Source organism: Hevea brasiliensis, chromosome 5 (genome assembly GCF_030052815.1).
Source record: "Hevea brasiliensis isolate MT/VB/25A 57/8 chromosome 5, ASM3005281v1, whole genome shotgun sequence".
Classification (NCBI taxonomy): Eukaryota; Viridiplantae; Streptophyta; class Magnoliopsida; order Malpighiales; family Euphorbiaceae; genus Hevea; species Hevea brasiliensis.
In genome coordinates this window covers 114,353,220-114,376,553 of record NC_079497.1, presented here as the reverse complement: position 1 = coordinate 114,376,553, position 23,334 = coordinate 114,353,220, and the positions used below count along the sequence as shown (strand labels likewise).

The 23,334-nt window shown below is 36.5% G+C and overlaps 1 protein-coding gene and 1 non-coding gene across 2 annotated transcripts; both read right to left on the bottom strand.

The window, feature by feature from the left end:
• Nucleotides 1–7,395: 7,395 nt before the first annotated feature.
• On the bottom strand, nucleotides 7,396–8,575 carry LOC110660117 (uncharacterized). Its single transcript, XM_021818297.2, has 2 exons — nucleotides 8,280–8,575; nucleotides 7,396–8,193 (listed from the first exon to the last, which is right to left on the bottom strand). The coding sequence occupies exons 1-2, from the start codon at nucleotides 8,565–8,567 to the stop codon at nucleotides 7,597–7,599; spliced, it is 885 nt and encodes a 294-aa protein (XP_021673989.2). The 5' UTR covers nucleotides 8,568–8,575; the 3' UTR covers nucleotides 7,396–7,596.
• A 2,214-nt stretch (nucleotides 8,576–10,789) lies between these two features.
• Nucleotides 10,790–10,895, bottom strand: LOC131180432 (small nucleolar RNA R71). Its single transcript, XR_009149206.1, has one exon. It is a non-coding gene; the product is annotated as a small nucleolar RNA R71 (small nucleolar RNA).
• Between the last annotated feature and the right edge of the window lie 12,439 nt (nucleotides 10,896–23,334).

Here is a 23,334-nt window from a genome sequence, read left to right as displayed (position 1 = left end):
CTCCTGTCCATCTTATGCAACTAGTCATGTAGAGTTCCATCGAAATGACAAGTGTACCTACACCATCTATGCTTCTTCTACACTCTGATATGGCATCCTGCAGCACTAGCATTTGTTCCCTTTTATTACCAATCCTTGTGGTGTAAGGATGTGACTCATATTGTTTGTTTTACAACGTCTCATGAAACACCCTTTTGAAACAACTACTTTTGCATGCACCTTACCCAAGATCATTGCTAATTATGTTGACCATTGAAGCTTTAGCTAGTTCTTCCCACACTAAAAACATTTTTACCTTCCTAATTCCATGATACTGTAAGCTTCTAACTTACTTTGTATCACCAAAGAGTTCTTTGTAACAATTCCTACCTATCTTAGGTAATTAGTTGTGTAGAGTTCCACCTAGTCAACACTACTTATCATAGCCTACTCATTTCCTAAAAAGAGAGTTCTTTGATTTCTACTTAAAACTTCTTACTATCTGACGTGCTTTCGGATACATTGGTACTTAAATCGAGGCTGCATTATTCATTTAGTCTATCATCTCACCATAACTTATTTTAAACATCTCTTAGTGTGTTCCTAACATACTTGTTCCTTCTTATTCTCCTATCCTTTAGATCTTATCCACTTCCTTTTCCTGTTTCTGCTATTGTTGATATCTTTCCAACCTACTGTACTTATTCTTTAACCTTTGTCCTCTCTCACCCTTATAACTTTTCCTCCAAGGATGTCCATTTCATCATCAACTTTAATCTACTTTTTATTTCTTAGTTCTATCTTGATTATTATTTCTGTTACTTCCGGAATTCTAACCTTACGATTGGCTCCTACCAACATATCCTTCACATTATGTAACACCTGTGATTGACCATAGAAAATTCTTATTGCATCTTCTTTTCCAACTTGACCATCAGAAGTTATCATTCCCTGCCACCCTTTGTAAGAAATCGCTCATTATGGTTAGATAGGAGCCCTTAAAACTATAAGTTGCAGCTGAAATTACATGGCTGTGGGAAATGTGCGCTAGGCTTTAATTTCGGTCAAGATACTTCACATATTCATTCTCCTTAATACAACCACACATACTGCCCATGACTCTCCAGACTTAAACCTTAAAGTTACCCATCAGCAACAATTTCATCCACTAAAACTTATTCACAACTAGCTCTTCCTCTAGCTTATAGTTCAGAAGGGTTGCGAGCCCTAGTGACTAACTCAACTTAATTCCGATCACTACTCTGATCATCCTTTCATACATAACATTAGGTACATGCTTACCATCATTTTCTTTTTAAGAAGAATGTGTACAAAATGATGCCTATCAGGTTCTTAAATACTAGGTCATCACAACATTATTTTCCTTGCTTATGTAGACTTCTAGAGCCAAAGGTATGATCTAAACTTGAAGAGAATGAGAAATCTCCTCCTACTGACATCAACACACCATTCATGTCTCTTGGTCTTCTCCCTGAAATTTCATCATCTCTGTATAAGATATCAACTACAACAATCTTTCTATTGTACCACCGATTTGCCTAATATATCATCTTAAGATTTTCTATCTCCACTTGTACTCCATTTCTACCTTTTTATGCCTACCTTAACTCTTTTGCATCCCTATATTTTACTGTATTCAATAAGATACCTCTCACTAATAAACTCTTCCAAAATGGATTCCAATCATGCTTACTGTTATAACTCTTATCCTTGTACTTCTCAATGACTTGTGATTTTCACTTATACATATCTCTTTCTGCTCTTTCTCCTTCTATCGTTCTGTCACTCATTTTCATTCATGTTTCCTTATAAAGTGACCCTATTAGTCATACTAAAAATGCTTACCTAATCCTTGATCACAGAACCCATAATTGCTATCTCACTACCTCTACTCAGGTCCTGAGCCTATGTGCCATTTTCCACCATCCTTTTTGTTTGTCATGCCTATTTGAACCATTAGGTTTACTTTTATTTAACTTACTACTTATTAATTCACTCCTTTGCCTGATAGGACAGTTTAAGAGATCATTGCACATTCAATAACTTTTACTTGCTCTGGTTGCATTCCTCAACTAACTTTCCTCATACTGTTAGAAGTCTAAATGGACTTATCCCATTGCTACCTACTCCATCTTGGAAATAGGAATAGACAGAGTTTGATCCATGTCCTGTAACTCTGAACCCCATGTTTTGGCTCTTGACACTGCCCGACCCATGACCTGCTCTAAGTCCCACACTTTTGGATTCCATATCTTGACAACTATCCTCACTCATGTATCCTCGTTCTAGGTTTTCTAATATTGCCTTTCAGTTCATCCTATTTACCTTGCTTAGGATGGCACTTTATATACCTTATATCACACTTTATTCTTCCTTACCTTATCCTATTTTTGGCTATTCGGTTTGCTCTGTAATTCATCTCTTTTATCTTACCCAAAGTAGAACTTGACTATTTTATTCTTTAGCTCATGTCAAGAACTTATATCCCTTCACTGTCTCTATCACGTTATCAACACCTTGATGTTACTCAAAATTGGTGCTCTAACCACTCTGACCGGTACTTCCACTGTTATTCGAATTTCTCTCCTGTTGCATTTAAAACCAAATATCCAAATTTTCATTTCTATATTTCCTTTTATCTACTTATATTTTATGACTTATTTTTGCTGACTTACAGTTGTTGTCCTTTCCTCTGTTTAACTCTAAACTACCCTCTAATACTTCAAGGAGGGAATCTACAGGATCCTTTTTTTTTTTCCTTACTACTCCAAAGCTCAGCATCCATCATGATCTAATCTCTTATGATCCTTACAATGAAAATAGTACTCTCCCTAAGGGGATACTTGAGCCACTATTTCTTATCACACTATAGTCCCATTTAGGACATCATTCCACAAATCGTTACATTAGCGGTACTCTTCTGTCTCTCTTCAGAAAATATTATCATACTCTATAGTATAACTGACTATAAGAGAGGTACTACCTCAACCCCATTACTACAACTATATAAAGTTGTCTGCTCTCTTTTTATGTTGTCAACCTTCCTAGAATGTCATTTTGCAGGTTATGAATAATATTCATAACCTCCAATCTCCTTTAGGGAGTAGATTGGTACTTACACTCCAATGTTATACGAAGGAGGTGCTATCTTTTATTAAACTTTAGGCAATACGTCCACTGTAATGCTAACACTGCCAACGATCTCATACCGGAGACCAGAGGATCCCACCAAGTAGGTGTCACCATTACACTGCAATTATACTAAAAATCTCTAGTCTTGTGCCACTTATGCTCTAACTCTATGCTCAAAGTAGGATAACTGAGTCACTGATTCTAGTTATCACCTAACTGTGACCTTTGGTGTTCAATCTCTAAGGTCTTAAACCCTAACTAGGAGTTTTCCTAAGTCCTCTGTAGAAATAAAACTTTGTCTTGACATAACTGTAGTAAAACAGATGTTGTTTACAAACACCCTAATCATGGTGCACCACAGGGAAGCATGTAGCTTTACACAATAATCCCATATCGGTACTGTAATCTGCAGCTTACAATACAAATATCGAGAATATTGTATAGTTATTACGGTACATCTTGACATACTAGATCTCTTGATCTCTTATCTCTCTTGAATCCACTGATAGCTTGAACTTACTATGACTAGGATATCCACCGATGACTGCCAGCAGTGGTACCCTCGCTCTCACTTAGGGCAGCTATATTGCTAAAAATTACCTTTATGTCCTCGTGCCTTGTATCAAATAGGCACCCATACTGACAGAAACATAGCATTTTTTAGAGTATGTATCCTTATGGCAGACCTCAACATGTCTGCTAACTTTATTTTACATCTCTACGTACTTCACAAAAACTAAGACACTAACTGAAACACTCTTATATTACCCGAGGTATAATGAAGAAGTTAGAAACAAGGAGTTACAGAAGAAGATGAAATAGGATTCTATACTCCACATGTGAACCCCTAAGCAGACTCTTCTTAAGCCTTAGACATGTATTTTCCATGAATCTGTAGCCTAAGATCTGATACCACATTTGTCACGACCCAACCTATGGGCCGGACCAACACTAGGACCTGGGCTAACCTAAAGCCCCTGAGGCTCGTAGTAAGCTTAGATATTTCTTAACCCAATCCTAAGGCCCATAATAAGCTCAATTTCAAGAATTCAATTGGACAGAGTTTGACCATAACATGGACCATCCAACGGGGAGTTTTTGACTCACTCGACCTGTAAGCATAATATGTATAACAATTTGAGGAGCTCAGCTCACCCTCCACATACTCATAATGTCATGAAATCAAATGGGAGCTCAGCTCCCTCATCCAATCCAATTATAGATGCATTTCATAGATTTACAAATCCAATATGGTATTATAATATAGACCCAAATCAAATAAAATAATTCTAACACATGCGGAGTTTTAGAATTTAGTAAAATTATACAAAACATAACAGATATTACTAAACAACCTGCGAAGGAGAGAGGCATGTTAGAACTCAATAAAGAACCTCCGATATCCTAGAAAAAATAGGTGAACAGGAGTGAGTGTTTGACTCAGAAAGTAAAATACTGATTTTAAGTATAATTTTTATAGCTATCTAAAGTTAATGTATCCTAAAGAGTGAAATGCAATACCTTCATAGTTTTCATACACAAATCGTATCATAAACAACAAAAAAGTAATTTAGAGTACTCACACACCCATATAATATTCAATCAATACATATATGGGAGCTGATCCCCTATACAGCTCTTTTAATCCAATCTCTGCCAGCGAGTACATCTCAAACCGGACTTTCACTTAATAAACTAAATGCGGGGGCCAGTAAGATCATCTCGAGCTGTGCCTACCTTGACTTATCCATAAAAGGATCGGGTCCCAGCAAGTCAAGCTCCAGCCGCGTCTACCCGTCCTGTCCATATCCAATACCACACACTACACGCATGCCAACACACGCACACTGCTCCAAATTACCATAAAATAACATTCATAGTATTTCATCAATTAAGAATGTAATATAAAATATGCCTAGTATTTAACTACATAGATATATATTTATAAGTGATGCATGGGCATGCCTGAACATATAATAATGTCGAAATTATAATTAAAATCAATATTTTACTCACAGATGTAAACCGAGGTCAATATAGTGGCTGGCGAAGCAGGAAGACTGTCCCGGCTTACCTAACAATTACATTACATTTATTTAATATAATTGACTCAATATAAGCTTAAAAAGAATCAAAGACACCCTAAGTTGTGCCAAAAATCTGGCAGAGTTCCCTCTATACCTATGACTTATCCAACCTTCTAAAGGGCTGAAAAATAAACTTCTATATCCACAAGTCACACAACTTAATCACATTACATGGCCCCTCTTGGGCCCACCCAAACAGTCAACAACCATAATTTGAAAAATTACTATTTAGTCCCTACAACTAACCCTTTTGCAAAAACTACTCAAATGAGCTCTAAAAATTCTAAAATTTTACTCCACGGTGCTTAACAATATTACTAAGCTAATACAAAAGGAATTATAATTTTCTAACTACCCATAAATATTTTATAGATTTTTAATCTAAACCAAAAACTAAATAATTAAGGAAACTTAGAGTTCGGACTTATCTACGCCAATTTGAATATTAGAAACGTATCCGAGACATCTGAAAACAGTGGGGTAGCCTATAATCTTGACCCGGTTCTGAAGTAGCTTCGATTGCTTGGCTATCTAGCCTGGAAATGCAAACCCGTTTGACAGTTGAATTTTCGTGAATCAAGTGTACCTACGCAAAACCCATAATACGGGGGTTAGACTAAAATATTTATATTTACATATAAAATACTTATTTAAAAATTAGGGGTGTTACATATTCTTTCTCTAAAAAATTAGAGAAAAATTCAATCCCAAATTAATTAAGATATTGTTACATTTCAATAAGTAGAATTATATTTGGATTAGAAAATTATTCTAAATCTAAGTAGTAGGTCCGAGTTCTTGGTCCATGTGCGAGGTCCATTACTTATTACATTTATTTAAAAGACAAACCATGCCAATATCATCTTTTGCAAAAAATAAAAAAATAAAAATAAAAATAAAAATAAAAGAAATAAAATCTTTCTTTAAAAAAATTAGAGAGAAATTCAATTTCAAATTAATTAAGATATTGTTAATATTTTAATACATAAAATATATCTGGATTGAAAAAGTTATTCTAAATCCAAATAGTTGGCGTGTGTTCTTCGTTCATGTGTGAGGTCCATTACTTATTACATTTATCTAGAAGACAAACCATGCCAATATTATTACAAAATAAATAAATAAATAGATAAGTAAATGAGAAATTTATATAAATAATTAAATATAATAGAGGTCAGCTCCAAAATAGGCTCATATTATGTTGCTATATGATTTCTTATTGTTGCTAAATTGAATCCTTATATTTTTACCTAAACCTGTCTAGCATGTACCCCAACGCCAAAGTTTCTCTACCATTAAATGGTTAATTCCTCCCTTTTAAATGGTTCTCTCAATCCTTCAACACTTTTAGTTAAGGCTTTTAATTTTGCCCTTTCAAATCTCAACAGCTTTTAGTTGTGGCATTGGCCTTTCATCTCTTGTATCTTGCACTCCATTTTAATTTTTACCGTCACCTTTGTCTTACACATTCAATTCATTTTCCAAATTTTTATGTAGCATGCCAATTCAAGAGTTACACAATCTGCTCTGCGATTTGAAAAATATCAAAACACACGTTCAATCTAACACACTCTAAATTTTGCTGTTATTTTCCATTTTTGTAGACAGAAATTTAAGAAGGGAAGTTGTTTATGATCTTATGCTTGCAATGTGGAGAATCACAATGGAAATAACAAACTTCAGCTCTGGGTTATTCTGAATAAGCGCTGGGGCATTTGTCTGAGAACTTCAAATTTTGATACTCGAGCGACATGCGAGCTTTCCTCTAGTTTAAACATGCATATAATCTATTAAACTTTTTTTTTTTTTTTTTGCCTGTAGTTGTGCATTAATTGGGACCCATACTGTAAATTATCATTACATGTCTCCAAAGTTGTTTCAGGTCCAGCATCCTAGGTATTAAATGTCAAATGAATTTAACAATGTTAGGAAAAATGACTCCATGTATGTCTCTATATATAACAAATCTATATGTATAGATAGGGACAAATTATACCAAGGCATTGAGGGGTCTTTTGCCTGATGCTAAGAAAAGAATCTTCTCATTGTTCTTTCTCAACCTCATCATGCATGGTAGGACACACCTCTTATACTGTAATTGTTCATCTCATCTTCCTCTAGCTTATTTCGTTTACCTTTATATGAGTTTAACACATTAACCAAAAGCAAACAAAAGTACATTTCACCACTCCTTTATTTGTATACACCGCTCTTTATTTACATATTACAAGCTCTCTCTTTCTTTTTTACAGTTGGAGCTTTCGATGGACTAGAATCTGTGATCGAGATTTGGTTTTTCATCTTTCTTCTTTCAGCTATTGTTTAGTAGAATGAAGAGAATATATCTTCTATCATATCTTCTCGACATCAATTCCTCTCAAGATTCTTGTTGAATTACAGATGCAACAGTTCTAGCCCAGAACTTGTGGTGTTTTTTCATGTCAACAGCTGCGGATACTCTTGGCAACCTTAGATTTAATAGCGGCGAATCGGGTCTTTTTATTAGCCAGGCCTCTGATAAGTATGGCCTAATGACCCCCTTCTCTTCTTCCTGCTTGTCTCTTTCTCTCTGTATGTCATCATCATCTTCAGGTACTTCGCTGGTAATGAGTTTGGTGTTGTATTTATTTTTGTATAATCCTAGTCTCAGCAAACCAGGGACTACACTTATCATTCTTGGGCTTATGTTCTCTTTCTTGAATATAAATCCAAGATCCATAAAGCCTTTCAATTCTTCCAGTTCTAATTCTCCCAAGCTCCTGCAGCTCATGTATTTCTGCAGCTTCCTTGATGAACATGAATTTCTGATATTTTTGGGTCTACGTTTCTCAGTTGATGGTGATGAAGAATGTGAACGAACTCTGGTTGTGATAAGATTCAATCTTGTTGGCCTTTCTTTCTGATTAACAATAACCTTATCTTCTTCTTCTTCTTCTTGAGCTTCTTGTTCTACTTCTTCTTTATCCTTATTCAACTAAGCAAACAAGAAACCACTACTTAAAACAAAGCGCGAAAGCCGACTTGTGCAGTTAAAAGAAGTAGCTTGTAGCTTTTCATTACCTCTAGAGTGACTGGAGGTGACGCTGAGGGGACTTCCTCTAGCGGAAGAGGTGATAATGGGATTTCTTCCTCTGGAGAAGTTGCTAAAGAGAGGCTTGAAGTTGATGTTAAGTCTATAAGAGATTCTGTTATAAATGGGGATTGTTGTTTAAGGGTTTTAGGGATTTGTACCGCAGAGGACTCTGAGAAGAGAATAATCTGGTGAAACCAAAGACGTTCCATGACTCCTAGGAGACACAAGGAATAGAGATCAGCCATGGGGAGAGAGAGAGAGGCTATCTGATGCATACATTTTACATAGTCATTTAGGTCTAATTTTATAGCCATTTTATTCTATTATTAGTTATCTTTAGCTAATTTCATTAGTAAATTAGTTAGTTTTTCATAGTTGTCAATTTTGCATTAATTTGTAATTTTTACTTTGTTTTGTAGGAAAAATGGTGTTTTTGAAGGACTGAAGAGAATTTTGCCATTGAGGAGTGTCTCCTACAGCCAAAAGATGTCAAAAACAGGTTTTCAAGCTGAAATATGCATTGACCAAACTGTGCATAACTTGCCGCATAAGCTATGCAGATCTGCATAAGGAGAAAGATCACTGTTCCAGAACCAGCCGAAAACTGCATAAGGGACTGCATAACTTATGCAGTCCACTTATGCAGTCCCATGAAGAGTTCATTAATGAGCTGGCAGGAGATTCCCTCAAATAATTCCTCCTAGAACATACCATTTTATGGCTCCATGTCAGAAAAATGCTATAAATAGTCTCATTTTCCCATTTTAAAGGGGAGAAAAGGAGCAAAGAAGAAAAGGAGGGGGGCTGAGCAGAATTTGAAGAGTCACCTTCACCTTCCACACCATTTTCAACCAAGATTTGCAGATTTCTTTCTTCCTTTATATTTTTCTACATTTCTAGTGTTTAATTTCTTACTTCTTAACTTAGATTAAAGCTTTATTTCCATTTGAACTCATCATATCTTGTAAGCATTATGGATAGTGAGTAGTTTACTTTTGATTCTGGAGTAAGGGTTGTAATATTTGAGATATTTTGTGGATCTTTATTGGGTAATCCATATTTTGTGGTCTTAATGAGTTTTATTCATTTCTTGTATGCTTAATGACATGCTTAGTGTAGGATCCCATTAAGTGATGTTCTTAATCCATGGTTGAAGCACCGAAAGGAGAAGGCCTTGTGATAGATAATCAAGAAATTGGACTTAATTAACTTAGACCTAGAAATAGGCTAAGGATTAAGAGGATTCACAGATTAATTAAAGAACTTAATGGGTCTTAATTAATTCTAACTCCACGAAAGTAGGATTAGTTTGATTAAGGCACTCTTTGTCTCACTCGAAAGGGAATTCAAAGGATTTAAGAATTAATCTCCTTAAAACCCATTAGTTTCATAAGATTGGATAACCAATTTAAAATCCCAAAATAGCTCGAATATGAAATCCCGAACTCCGGAATCACCTTTTTACCATTGTTAATTTTCAATTGAATTTAATTGCTTGCCATTTTCAATATTGCCATATTTGAACTCGCTTATTTCAATTTGATGCAATTTTAGTTTAACGCAATACATTGTTAAATAGAATATTGATTTTGCACATATAGATTTTACGCTCCATTACTCATCAATTCACTTCTTTAATTTCATAGATACTTCGATTTAGTCAACTTTTATATCGAAAATTCAATCATTAACACAACTCCTCGTGGGATCGATATTTTTCTATACTACTTGTACGACCCGTGCACTTGCGGTAGGAACGCATCAAGTTTTTGGCGCCGTTGCCGGGGAGTTGTTTGTTTAAGATTGAATTCTTGATTATTTTAGTTGTTTTTAGTTTTATTTTGTTATATTTTCATTTTGTGTTCGTTTGTTCTTTTTCAGGTACTCTTAATCTTTTATGAGAAGAGCTAGAAGCACAAGTGACACATCCTTATTATTCAATCCTGAAATTGAGAAATTTTGTAAGGCCAACAAGAAAGAAACCAGAAAAAGAAAGGAAGCTTTGAGAGAAACTGAATTAGAAGAAGTCATGGCTGATGAAAGAATTAGAATTGGTGTTGGTAATGCTGGAAATGGTCAAAACAATGAAAATGAAGCCCAAGGAGAAGAAGTTGTTAATGCAAACGTGCCTAGGGGAAGTATGATGGATCATGCTTTTCCTCGTTTTGATGACTTGAGGGAGAGCATAGCAAGACCAAGGATTGATGCAAATAGTTACAAGATAGATTTTGGAGTTCTTCAAATGATTCAAAATTCTCAATTTGGAGGACATCCTTCTGAAAATCCACACACACACCTGAAGAAGTTTGCTATGATTTGTGACATGCAAAAACAACCTGGAGTGTCTGATGATGCAGCAAGATTGAAGCTATTCCCATTCTCTTTGAAAGATAGAGCACTGGATTGGCTTGATTCTTTACCTCACAACTCCATCACAAATTGGGAGCAACTCACTGATGCATTTCTTGCACAATATTTTCCACCTGGAAAAACTCAAGAGCTGAGGAATCAAATGACGACTTTGGACCAAGAGAAGATGAAACTCTCTATGAGTCATGGATGAGATGGAAGGAATTAGAGAGATTATGCCCACATCATGCCATTCCAAAATGGATGATAAATCAGAATTTTTACACAAATGTCACTCCTGCAATCAGAGGGATTATTGATGCTCAAACAGGAGGAGAATTTATTATTAAGCATGAAGATGAAGCTTATGAGCTGTTGGAGAAAATTGCAAAGAACACTCATCTTTGGAGTAGTCCAAGAGGACCAGCTCAAACTCAAAAGAGGCAAGCTGCTGGAATGTATGATCTTGACCCATTCAACATGATTAATGCAAAATTTGATGCACTTACAAATGTCCTTGCTAAGAAGATGGAAGATTTGAGTATGTTGGTTAGTTCATCATCATCAGCTGGAAGTTCACAACAAGTGGCTTATGCAGAGGAAACAACCAGCTGTGGAGTAGATTATGGAGAACAAGCAGCATATGTTGGTAATTATGGAAACAAGCAAATGGGGAATCCTTATTCTCAAACTTACAATCCAAATTGGAGGAATCATCCCAACTTTTCATGGGGAAATCAGCAAAATCAAGTTCAAAATCAGAATTTTCAACCACAACAGCAACAAGGAGTTCCATATCAGCAAAATAGGCAACCACTGCCTAATTTTCAGAAAATATGAACCCTCCACCAAAACAAAGAAGAACGAAATTCCACCATCAAGCATTATTACAACAGATACTTGCTAACCAAAATAAGCATGATGAGGAGATGAGAGAGGTGAAAGCAAGGCTGGAACAGATGCAAACACACAACAGAATGCTGGAAAACCAGATTGCACAACAAGCATCCTCCTCAAGTGCCAAGTCTTTTGGAAAGCTTCCAAGTCAACCAGAAAATCCAAGAGAGCAGTGTCAAGCTATTACTTTAAGAAGTGGAAAAGTTATAAATGATGAGAAGAGTGAAAACAGTGAGAAGAGAGAAAATGAAAAAGGAACTGATGGGAGTGAAAAACAAGAGAGTGCAGAAAAATGTAAAGAGGAAATTGAAGAGAAGGAAGAGAAATATATACCTCCTGAACCCTACAAGCCACAGCTTCCCTTTCCACAAAGATTTCACAAAGCCAAGCTTGATAGGCAATTTGGGAAGTTCTTAGAAGTTTTGAAGAAACTTTACATAAATGTGCCTTTTGTTGATGCTCTTTCACAAATGCCCTCTTATGCAAAATTCTTGAAAGAAATTCTCTCAAACAAGAGGAAACTTGAAGATGATGAAACTGTAGCTTTGACAGAAGAATGTAGTGCTATCCTCCAAAGGAAACTTCCTCCAAAGCTTAAGGATCCAGGGAGTTTTTCAATTCCATGCCACATTGGAGAGTCTTGTTCTACAAAAGCTTTATGTGATTTAGGGGCTAGTGTTAGCCTTATGCCCCTTTCCATTTATGAGAAGCTCAACATGGGAGATCTTAAACCAACCCACATTTCTCTTCAGTTAGCTGACAGATCAATTAAGTATCCTGAAGGGATTTTGGAGAATGTGCCTCTGAAGGTTGGGAAGTTCTACATACCTGTTGACTTTGTCATCTTGGACATGGAGGAAGATTTTAATATCCCAATCATCTTGGGAAGGCCTTTCCTGGCTACAGCAGGAGCATTGATTGATGTTAAGGGAGAAAAATTAACTCTTAGGGTTGGTGAAGAGCAATTGGTTTTCAATATTAATAATACTATGAAAAAGCATCATTCTGAAGCTGATACTTGCTTGAGAGTTGATATTATTGATGAGCTGGTTGAAGAACACTTCAGAAAGAAATATCCAGAAGATCCACTTGAAAATTGTTTGGTTCATGGAGGAGGCATAGATTATGACAACTCTCATGTAGCTGCATATGCTCAACACTTAAAGGGAAGTCCACCATTCATTTCTGCTCCAGTTTTTCAACTCACACAAAAGGAAAAAGTCGAATCTAAGCAACCATCATTCAAGGAAGAAGATGCACCTAAGGTAGAACTTAAGCAACTTCCTTCTCAGCTCAGGTATGAATTTCTTAGCACCAATAACACTTATCCAGTAATTGTAAATGCAAATTTGAGTACATTAGAGGCTGATAAGTTGTTAAGAGTGTTGAGACAATTTAGGAAAGTTTTGGGATACACCATAGATGACATTAAGGGAATAAGCCCACACTTTTGCATGCATAGAATCAGTTTGGAAGAAAATTGTAAACCATCTATTGAACATCAAAGGAGGTTGAACCCAAATATGAAAGAAGTTGTTAAAAAGGAAATTTTGAAGTTGCTTGATGCATGGATCATTTACCCTATCTCAGATAGTACTTGGGTGAGCCCAGTACATGTTGTCCCAAAAAAGGGTGGAATGACAGTTGTCAAAAATGAAAATAATGAATTAATTCCCACCAGAACAGTGACTTGTTGGTGAATGTGCATAGATTACAGAAAATTAAATGTTGCCACTAGAAAAGATCATTTTCCACTTCCCTTCATTGATCAGATGTTGGAAAGACTAGCTAGGCATTCTTACTTTTGCTATTTAGATGGATATTCAGGTTTTTTTCAAATCCTTATCCATCCAAATGATCAAAAGAAAACCACTTTTACTTGTCCATATGGAACCTTTGCTTATAGAAGGATGCCATTTGGGTTATGTAATGCACCAGCCACTTTTCAAAGGTGCATGATGGCAATCTTCTCAGATTTCATTGAAGACATAATGGAGGTTTTTATGGACGATTTTTCTGTTTATGGATCTTCATTTGATATATGCTTGGCTAACCTTTCTAAAATTTTGCAGCGATGTGCGAATCGACCTTGTGTTAAACTGGGAAAAGTGTCATTTCATGGTTCAGGAAGGGATAGTGCTTGGACATTTGGTGTCTAACAGAGGAATAGAGGTTGATAAAGCCAAAGTTGAAGTGATAGAGAAGATGGCTCCTCCTACCAATGTCAAGGGAATTCGAAGTTTCCTAGGACACGCCGGGTTCTACAGACGCTTTATCAAGGATTTTTCTAAAATAGCTAAACCTTTGTCTAATTTGTTAAGTAATGACACACCATTTGTATTTGACCAAGAGTGTTTGGATGCCTTTTGCAGGTTGAAGCAAGCTCTTATCACTGCACCAATCATGCAACCACCCGATTGGAGCCTACCTTTTGAAATTATGTGTGATGCTAGCAACTATGCAATTGGGGCTGTTCTTGGTCAAAGAAAGGACAAAAAGGCTTATGCTATTTATTATGCTAGTAGAACACTGGATGAGGCTCAAACAAATTATGCAACAACCGAAAAGGAATTTTTGGCAATTGTCTTTGCATTGGAAAAGTTCAGACCTTACTTTATTGACTCTATGGTGGTTATATTTTGGATCATGCAGCTATCGGTGTTGCTCAGTAAAAGGAGGCCAAACCTAGGCTCATTAGGTGGATTCGATGTTACAAGAATTTGATTTGGAGATTAGAGATAAGAAAGGAGCTGAAAATGTAGTTGCTGATAATCTTAGTAGGTTGAAATTGGATGGTGAAGAATTGGATGAAATCCTATTGATGAGTTTTTCTTGGATGAACAACTTTTCTCTCTTGTTGCTAAACTACCTTGGTATGCAGACTTTGTGAATTATCTATCTTGTGGAGTTTTACCTCTAGGTATGACATGGCAACAAAAGAAAAAGTTTTTGCATGAGGTGAAGTTTTATAGATGGGATGATCCTTTACTCTTTAGGAGATGTTGTGATGGTCTAATTAGAAGATGTATTCCTGAAGAGGAGGTACAGAGTATTTTGCATCATTGCCATGCTTCTGATTATGGAGGTCATTTTGGCATCTCTAAGACAGCTAGTAAAATTTTGCAAGCTGGTTTCTTTTGGCCAAATCTTTTTAAGGATGTGAGGAAATTTGTGTTGAATTGTGATAAATGTCAAAGGAGTGGAAATTTGTCAAAAAGAGATCAAATGCCCCTAAATAATATTCTTGAAGTGGAATTATTTGATGTTTGGGGAATAGATTTTATGGGGCCATTCCCTCCTTCATATGGTAATAGATACATCTTAGTTGGGGTTGACTATGTGTCAAAGTGGGTGGAAGCTATTGCAACTCCAACTAATGATGCTAGAGTGATAGTGAAATTTTTGAAGAAATTTGTCTTGAGCAGATTTGGAGCTCCTAGGGCTATAATTAGTGATGGGGGTTCCCATTTTTGTAATAAGCAATTTGAGAGCTTAATGAGGAAGTATGGTGTAGTGCACAAGATAGCTACCCCATACCATCCTCAAACTTCAGGACAAGTTGAAATTTCTAACAGAGAGCTCAAGCATATTTTGGAGAAAACAGTGAACAATTCTAGGAAAGATTGGTCTATTAAACTAGATGATGCTTTATGGGCATATAGGACTGCCTACAAAACCCGTATAGGAACTACTCCCTTTAGGTTGGTGTATGGTAAGTCTTGTCATTTACCTGTGGAGCTAGAACATAGAGCATATTGGGCCATTCAGACCTTGAATTTTGATCTTAAGCAAGCTGGTGAAAAAAGGTTGTTACAACTTAATGAGCTTGAGGAATTGAGGATGGATGCTTATGAAAGTGCCCGTATTTACAAAGAAAGAACTAAAGTTTGTCATGATAAGCATCTGAGGAAAAAGGAATTCAAAGAAGGTGATTTAGTTTTGTTGTTTAACTCAAGATTGAAATTGTTCCCTGGAAAACTCAAGTCAAGGTGGACTGGTCCATATAGAATTTCTAAGGTTTTCCCTTATGGAGCAATTGAAATTTGGAGTGAAAAATCTGGGAATTTTAAGGTCAATGGGCATAGATTGAAACATTACATAACTGGAGACCCAATAATAGGAGCAAGCTGTTACAAGCTCTCCAATCCCTCACCTCTTTTCAGTGAAATTCACGAAGAGTCCAGCTAAGGACTATAAAATAGCCCTCTTGGGAGGCATCCCAAGTCCTTTTATTTTGCTTTTGCTAATTTACTTTCATTTTCATTGATTTTGTTTTATCTTAAATCTCCCCAAATTCAATTTTTGACATTGTTAAATCTTGTCCCTTGTAGATGTAATTCAATGAAGAACGGCTGGTGAACTGTTGGGGAAGTAATTCTTAACTTGAAAAATTTTGTCCTTCAAAAGAACTGATAAGTTTTTGCTGCATAATCTGTGCAGGAGCTGCAATCTAGTTCATGCAGAGGAAAAATGAAATCTGCAGCAAAAAGGGTGTCTGCAGCAAATGGCTTGTATTTTTGGTGAGGTTGGATGTATATAAATGGAGGAAGGTTGGTGAACTGCTGAAGTTGCTATCTGGTTTATGCAGAGCAGAAAAATAAAATCTGCAGCAGATCACTTAAGTTCTTGGTGAGGTTGGGTGTGTATTTTTTTTACTTGTGCTTTTAATGTTAATATGGTGGTAAGTGAGTCATTTTTGCAGTTTTGAGCTTCTTTGGGTTATAGGATACAAGGTAGAAATGCTGCATTTTCTTGGCAAATCTTGGAGAGTTCATTTCTCATTTGTGGTTAGATGCAACTTTATGCAGATTTTTATGGAGTTTTATGTGCTGAATGTTGATTTGCAGAATTTGAGTCAAAATGGCATAGCTCTCAAAGGTCTTTTATGTAAGATCAATGTCTACATGCCTGTGTGATGCATTTTTGATGAACTTTGTATATATTGATGTGTTTTTGGTGAAAAATTCTCATGGTTTATGCTTCATGGAATTATATTTCCTCATTCTAGGGTATTTTTCACACTTGCAATCCATGTTCTATTGCATTCTTGATCTTGTTAAATTGTGCATAAGCAACTGCATAGCTTATGCAATCCTGCATAACCACAATTCTTGCCATTTTTCACCTTTATTGCAAGTGCATAAGGAGAGTGCATAGCTTATGCAACTCTGCATAGCCTAATTTTGTCAAATTTCACATCTCCAGAAACTTGCATAAGCAGAGTGCATGACCTATGCACATTTGCATAACCTCAAATTCTTCATTTTCTCTCTCTGCCAAAGTTTGCATAAGCAGAGTGCATAACCTATGCACTTCTGCATAACCAAAAACTCTGAATTTCCAATTCTGCCGAGGGGTGCATAAGCTGAGTGCATAACCTATGCATACGCATGACCGAAACCGAGAAAAATCAAACTTGCCGAGAAATTTGCATAAGCAATGTGCATAGCTTATGCACTTACGCATAACCAAAGATTCTGAATTTCAAAACCCAGAAGAGTGCATAAGCGAGTGCATAGCTTATGCACATCGCATGACCACCAACCAAAATTCCAAAAATTGCCGAGCGATTGCATGAGCAGAGTGCATAACCTATGCACTTCTGCATGACCCGCTTTTCTGAAAAACCACTTCTGCCGAGAGATGCATAAGGGGAGTGCATAACTTATGCACTCCCGCATGACTTCGCTCCTCAAAATTTCTAGGGTCACCGAAGCTTGCATAAGGAAGGTGCATGACTCATGCACAACTGCATGACCACTAACCTAAGCTTTCAATACCTGCCGAACAGTGCATAGGTTATGCATAAATCATTTTTCACTTATGCAGTCTTTTACATAACTCATTTAAATCAAAATTTTTTTCCTTTTTCTTTCCCACCTTCAACCCGATAAACCCTGTTCACTTCCCTTCCTCTCTCAAAATCCTCATTCCGGCATAACTTCTTCTCACACCTTCTTCTCCATTTCGATTTTCACTACATTTGCCCTAATTCTCACTCTTCTTCGATTTTCTTCTTTCCCCATTATCTTTTCCATCTTCCCATCGGCAATGGATTCCCCTCCACATTCCCGCCCCGCTTCTCCTCTCGAAGTCTCTCCATTGTCATCGATACACCCCACCCCCATTCCTCCTCCACAAGCGACACCCCCACCACCACCCCCAACCACCTACAAACGCAAAATCCGGTCCAAATCTGTGCGACCCATGTCCTCTGCTCCTCCTCTGTCCAAACGCAAAGACCCACCCACCCCATTGTCGGAACCGCCTCCCAAAAAGCCAAAAGCTCCAGCCTCTACACCCTCTTCCAGCAAAAAGACAATTTCGGCAACCTCATTTGTATCAAAGCTACCCTGGCCTCTCCCTGATACGATTCAAAAAGCAGCTTTTAAGCGACTTAAGGATAGGAAGGTACAACCCACTAGGTATATATCTGCTGATGCTTTACAATCTCTTGGTTTATTTGACAATGTAGTTGCATATCTTGATGGTATGGGTTGGACAGAATTTGTGCATAAGCAAGAGGTAGTTTATCCAATTCTAGTTTTGGAGTTTATTTCTTCATTCTCTGCTACCCTCAACTTGCATGATGTAGACCATAAGCCAATTATGAAATTTAGATGCTTGGGGCAAAATAGAGAGCTGTCATTGGACCAATTTCATAGCATTTTTGGTTTTGCAATTGATGGGTTCTTTAGAGTACCACATACTGGAGTAGAGGTAGCCAACAAAGGCATTTGGAATGCTGCCCAATTTTGGAGAATCATAACAAACCAACCTCAAACTTTCTCTGCTGGAAGATCAAAAACATCCCAAATCCTTGACCCTGCACTTAGGTTTATTCATAGGCTGATGGCTAGCACCATATTGGGCAGAGGGACTAGTTACGTCTTTGTGGGAAAATCTGAACTTTTTATGTTATGGTGTGCATTTCACAAAGTTAAAGTTTCTCCTGGTTATTTCTTTTGTGAGCATGTGCTGCATATTGCCACCAAATCCATAGGTGACATTGTTTTGGGTGGGCTCATCACTGTCATAGCCAAGCATTTTGGTTTTAATCCTGCAGAGCACTCAATACCAGCACTTGAGGACACTTCATATTTTGATACTGCACACTTAACCAAAACAGGGTTCAATTTGTCATGTTTTGATACTGTCCACCCTGCAGCAGAAACTGAGCCTATTGCACAACCAGAAACCCAACCTTTCAAACCAGACCCACAACACCCTACTACTACACTTACCCCACCCCCTCAGCCTGCTCAGGACATTCCAGCTACCTCTGCTCAGCCCATACCTCCTACAGATGAACCTTCCTCATCCACAGCACCTCCTGCATTCAACACTAAAGCCTTATTCACCTATCTTGAAAGGCTTAGTGATGATATATTCTTTGTGGATAGGAAGCTTGACACTGGTCTTGATACACTCAAGGATCGTCATGATCAACTATTTGACCTTGTCATGGAAACCAGGGACAAGCAGAAAGAACTGAAGGAGATGGTGAAGCAACTCATGATCTTTTTGGGCATGCCACCCCCACCTCCATCACCTCCTCCAGCACCATCTTTTCGACAGCCGGCAGCAGCCACCAGCCCCTTAGCAACATCCTTGGACAAAGGCAAAACAATAGACATAGATTAGTGTTTGTTTTACTTTTGTTCAATCTTGTAGGACCTTTTCTTTGTAAATATGTTCAAACATTTCTAGTTTGTTTCAAATTATGTTTGTTTGTTTTGAATTAGTTTGTTTTAAATTTTGTTTTTCTTGAAGTTTTATTGAATAGCTATTACATTAGTCTTCTTTAATTTTCATTACACTTATTGCCCTTTTGTACATATTCGACCATACTCTGTATATATTTCAATACTTCTACTACTGGTTGTACATTTCCCTTGCCAATTCCTATGCAGCAGCTTTTGTATACACTGCACAGGCTATGAATTTCCTCATGCAACTGTTTTGCACAGCCTGTGCAACCCTTTCTGCTACTTATGCAGCCTTTGCATGAGTTGTATTCCCTTATGCAAGCATCTGCATAGCCTATGCAACATTTATTGCCTCTTATGCAGCACCGCACGGCTTATGCACCTTACTTATGCACATGTCCTGCACAGCTCTTAACTCTGCATGACCTATGCAGTTTCTTATGCATCCCTTTATCTTGAATTCTCATCTGCTACATACCAGGTAACACTTTCTTCTTGCTCTTAATCTTTACAATTCCTGGTAATTACTATTTGCTTTGACTTTTGCTAATACATTGCTTGAGACATTGAGGACAATGTCCAATTTTGAGTTTGGGGGTGCACATTCTGATTTTTGCTTAATTTTTGCTTCATTTTTCACATTTTGAGTATAAGAGCATCTCATCCCATTTCATTTACATATATTGTAAATATTTTACATATACATCCATACATACATATTCATTACACATTTACACACACATTATACATCACTTAGAAATTGTACAAATTGCATACAAATAGACTCCTTCCACTTAGTTAATGCATTACTCATTTTAGGAATCATGCATCATGCATTAAAATCTTTTGCCAAATCCCTTGAGTATTGAAAATGTGCCTATGAGAGTGATTTGACTCACCCTTTAGTTGGGTTTGTGGATTGAAAGTTTCCTAAAAGGTGCAAGGTTTTGAAGTGTCTATCCCTTGCCTATATCTTCTTAGCCAAAAAGCCACCCAACTAGTCATTTGGAGGTGGAAGTGTTTAGAGGGAGTTATTGGATATAAGGTAGTCAAATGATGTCTCACCAATCCTAGAATAAATTTTCTAAACCTTTCAAGGCGAAATACCAGCTTATACTTGAAAAGAGAGATGATTAGGCATTCTTTGATTTAAACCTTTGGCCTTTTTCCTAATTAAAATTAACCCTTGCAAACCCCTTTGAACCTTTTTATTCCTAATTTTTCTTGAAACCCTTATTGCTACCTAGCCAATGAACCAAACACTCCAACCCTTTTCATGAGGATAATTATTCATAATATTAGGTACATAAAAAAAATAAATAAAAAAATAAAAAATAAAAAAAAGAAAAAAATACAATAAAAGGGAGAAGAAGTGCTTGTCATCTTGTAAAAGTGCTAGTATATGTGCTTTTCACTATTGCCATTCAAAATGAAAGAAATCCACCCAAAGTATTAAAAGAAATGAGTTTGGGGGTGGCATTTTTTTTTTTAGGGACAATTATCAAAAGAAAATACAAAATACAAGTTAAAGTATCAAAATGTCCCTCTATTTTTATGTGTTTTGTAAACTATGCTAGCACTTGACAATCCTCATTGTGTATTTCTCTCTCCCATATAAAAAAAGAGAAAAAAAATATATAATAAAGTGTACCTTATGTTTCAAAATTGCAACATATTCTCATGCTTTGAATACTTTTTACCCATTCTTCTTCTTAGCCTCATTTTGAACCCCATGGCCCCATTACATCCCTAAAAAGACCTTTGATCTCTTGAAAGTACTTGCTACATTAGTGGAGATAGGAGTGGGGAATTTGCCTATGGGATTGGAAAACTATTCATTCATTCATTCAATTCCATCATTCCATATAGAGACACTTTGACTATTGATTGTTCTAGAATTCCTTTTGAGCATGACCCTCTCTTTTGATTGGTTGGTTTGGAGATTTTGAATGATAATTGACTTGATGGCTAAGCGGTGAAAGCTTGGATAAGCATTAAATTCTTTGCATTTTGAAGGATGGGTATATGGATTGCTGGTATGGCTGAAGGTGTGTTAAGTTACTTCAATTGGTAATTTTCATAACTCTTTGGATAAGGCACCCCTAAAAACTTTGCACCACATTTTAAAGTTTGCTTGAGGACAAGCAAAAGCTTGAGTTTGGGGGTATTTGATGCATACATTTTGCATAGTCATTTAGGTCTAATTTTATAGCCATTTTATTCTATTATTAGTTATCTTTAGCTAATTTCATTAGTAAATTAGTTAGTTTTTCATAGTTGTCAATTTTGCATTAATTTGTAATTTTTACTTTGTTTTGTAGGAAAAATGGTGTTTTTGAAGGACTGAAGAGAATTTTGCCATTGAGGAGTGTCTCCTACAGCCAAAAGATGTCAAAAATAGGTTTTCAAGCTGAAATATGCATTGACCAAACTGTGCATAACTTGCCGCATAAGCTATGCAGATCTGCATAAGGAGAAAGATCACTGTTCAGAACCGGTAAGCGCATAAGGGATGCATAACTTATGCGACCCACTTATCTGATCCATGAAGAGTTCATTAATGAGCTGGCAGGAGATTCCCTCAAATAATTCCTCCTAGAACATACCATTTTAGGGCTCCATGTCAGAAAAATGCTATAAATAGTCTCATTTTCCCATTTTAAAGGAGAGAAAAGGAGCAAAGAAGAAAAGGAGGGGGGCTGAGCAGAATTTGAAGAGTCACCTTCACCTTCCACACCATTTTCAACCAAGATTTGCAGATTTCTTTCTTCCCTTATATTTTTTTACATTTCTAGTGTTTAATTTCTTACTTCTTAGCTTAGATTAAAGCTTTATTTCCATTTGAACTCATCATATCTTGTAAGCATTATGGATAGTGAGTAGTTTACTTTTGATTCTAGAGTAAGGGTTGTAATATTTGAGATATTTTGTGGATCTTGATTGGGTAATCCATATTTTGTGGTCTTAATGAGTTTTATTCATTTCTTGTATGCTTAATGACATGCTTAGTGTAGGATCCCATTAAGTGATGTTCTTAATCCATGGTTGAAGCACCGAAAGGAGAAGGCCTTGTGATAGATAATCAAGAAATTGGACTTAATTAACTTAGACCTAGAAATAGGCTAAGGATTAAGAGGATTCACAGATTAATTAAAGAACTTAATGGGTCTTAATTAATTCTAACTCCACGAAAGTAGGATTAGTTTGATTAAGGCACTCTTTGTCTCACTCGAAAGGGAATTCAAAGGATTTAAGAATTAATCTCCTTAAAACCCATTAGTTTCATAAGATTGGATAACCAATTTAAAATCCCAAAATAGCTCGAATATGAAATCCCGAACTCCGAAATCACCTTTTTACCATTGTTAATTTTCAATTGAATTTAATTGCTTGCCATTTTCAATATTGCCATATTTGAACTCGCTTATTTCAATTTGATGCAATTTTAGTTTAACGCAATACATTGTTAAATAGAATATTGATTTTGCACATATAGATTTTAAGCTCCATTACTCATCAATTCACTTCTTTAATTTCATAGATATTTCGATTTAGTCAACTTTTATATCGAAAATTCAATCATTAACACAACTCCTCGTGGGATCGATATTTTTCTATACTACTTGTACGACCCGTGCACTTGCGGTAGGGACGCATCACTATCAAGCGGAAGGAAATCTAAATTTGTGATTGAAAATATAAATGAAGTGTGGTGGTAGTGAAAGTAGAATAAAGGAATGTGGAAAGCAAGTGGTGGAACCTAAATGGACAGTAGAGGAGGAGATGTGGTCATGAGTTATGGATTGCCCAAACTCCACATGTTTATTCACAAGCTAAATGTGGAGGCTATATCTTATACCTAATCAATAACCATATGGTGCCAAGATTGTGGGACCTCTGAGAATTACCCAGTGCATGATAAGAAGTGGGCAGTGACTCATTCTCCTCTTCTTTGAATTACTGTTTCCTTGCTCTTTATTTCCTTTTTGTCCTCCTTTGTTTGCTTTTCATAATTAAAACAAGAGTCTATTCAGGTTAAGAGTAGTCAATTTGGCAACTGCCATGCACCAAGGTAAAAAGAAAGAAA

What these genes read in the sequence shown, in the direction of transcription:
- LOC110660117 (XM_021818297.2), bottom strand. Translation starts at nt 8,567, where the DNA reads ATGCATCAGATAGCCTCTCTCTCTCTCCCCATGGCTGATCTCTATTCC. An exon ending in CACCTCCAGTCACTCTAGAG is followed by an intron (nt 8,194 to 8,279) that starts GTAATGAAAAGC and finishes TTGTTTGCTTAG; the next exon opens with TTGAATAAGGATAAAGAAGA.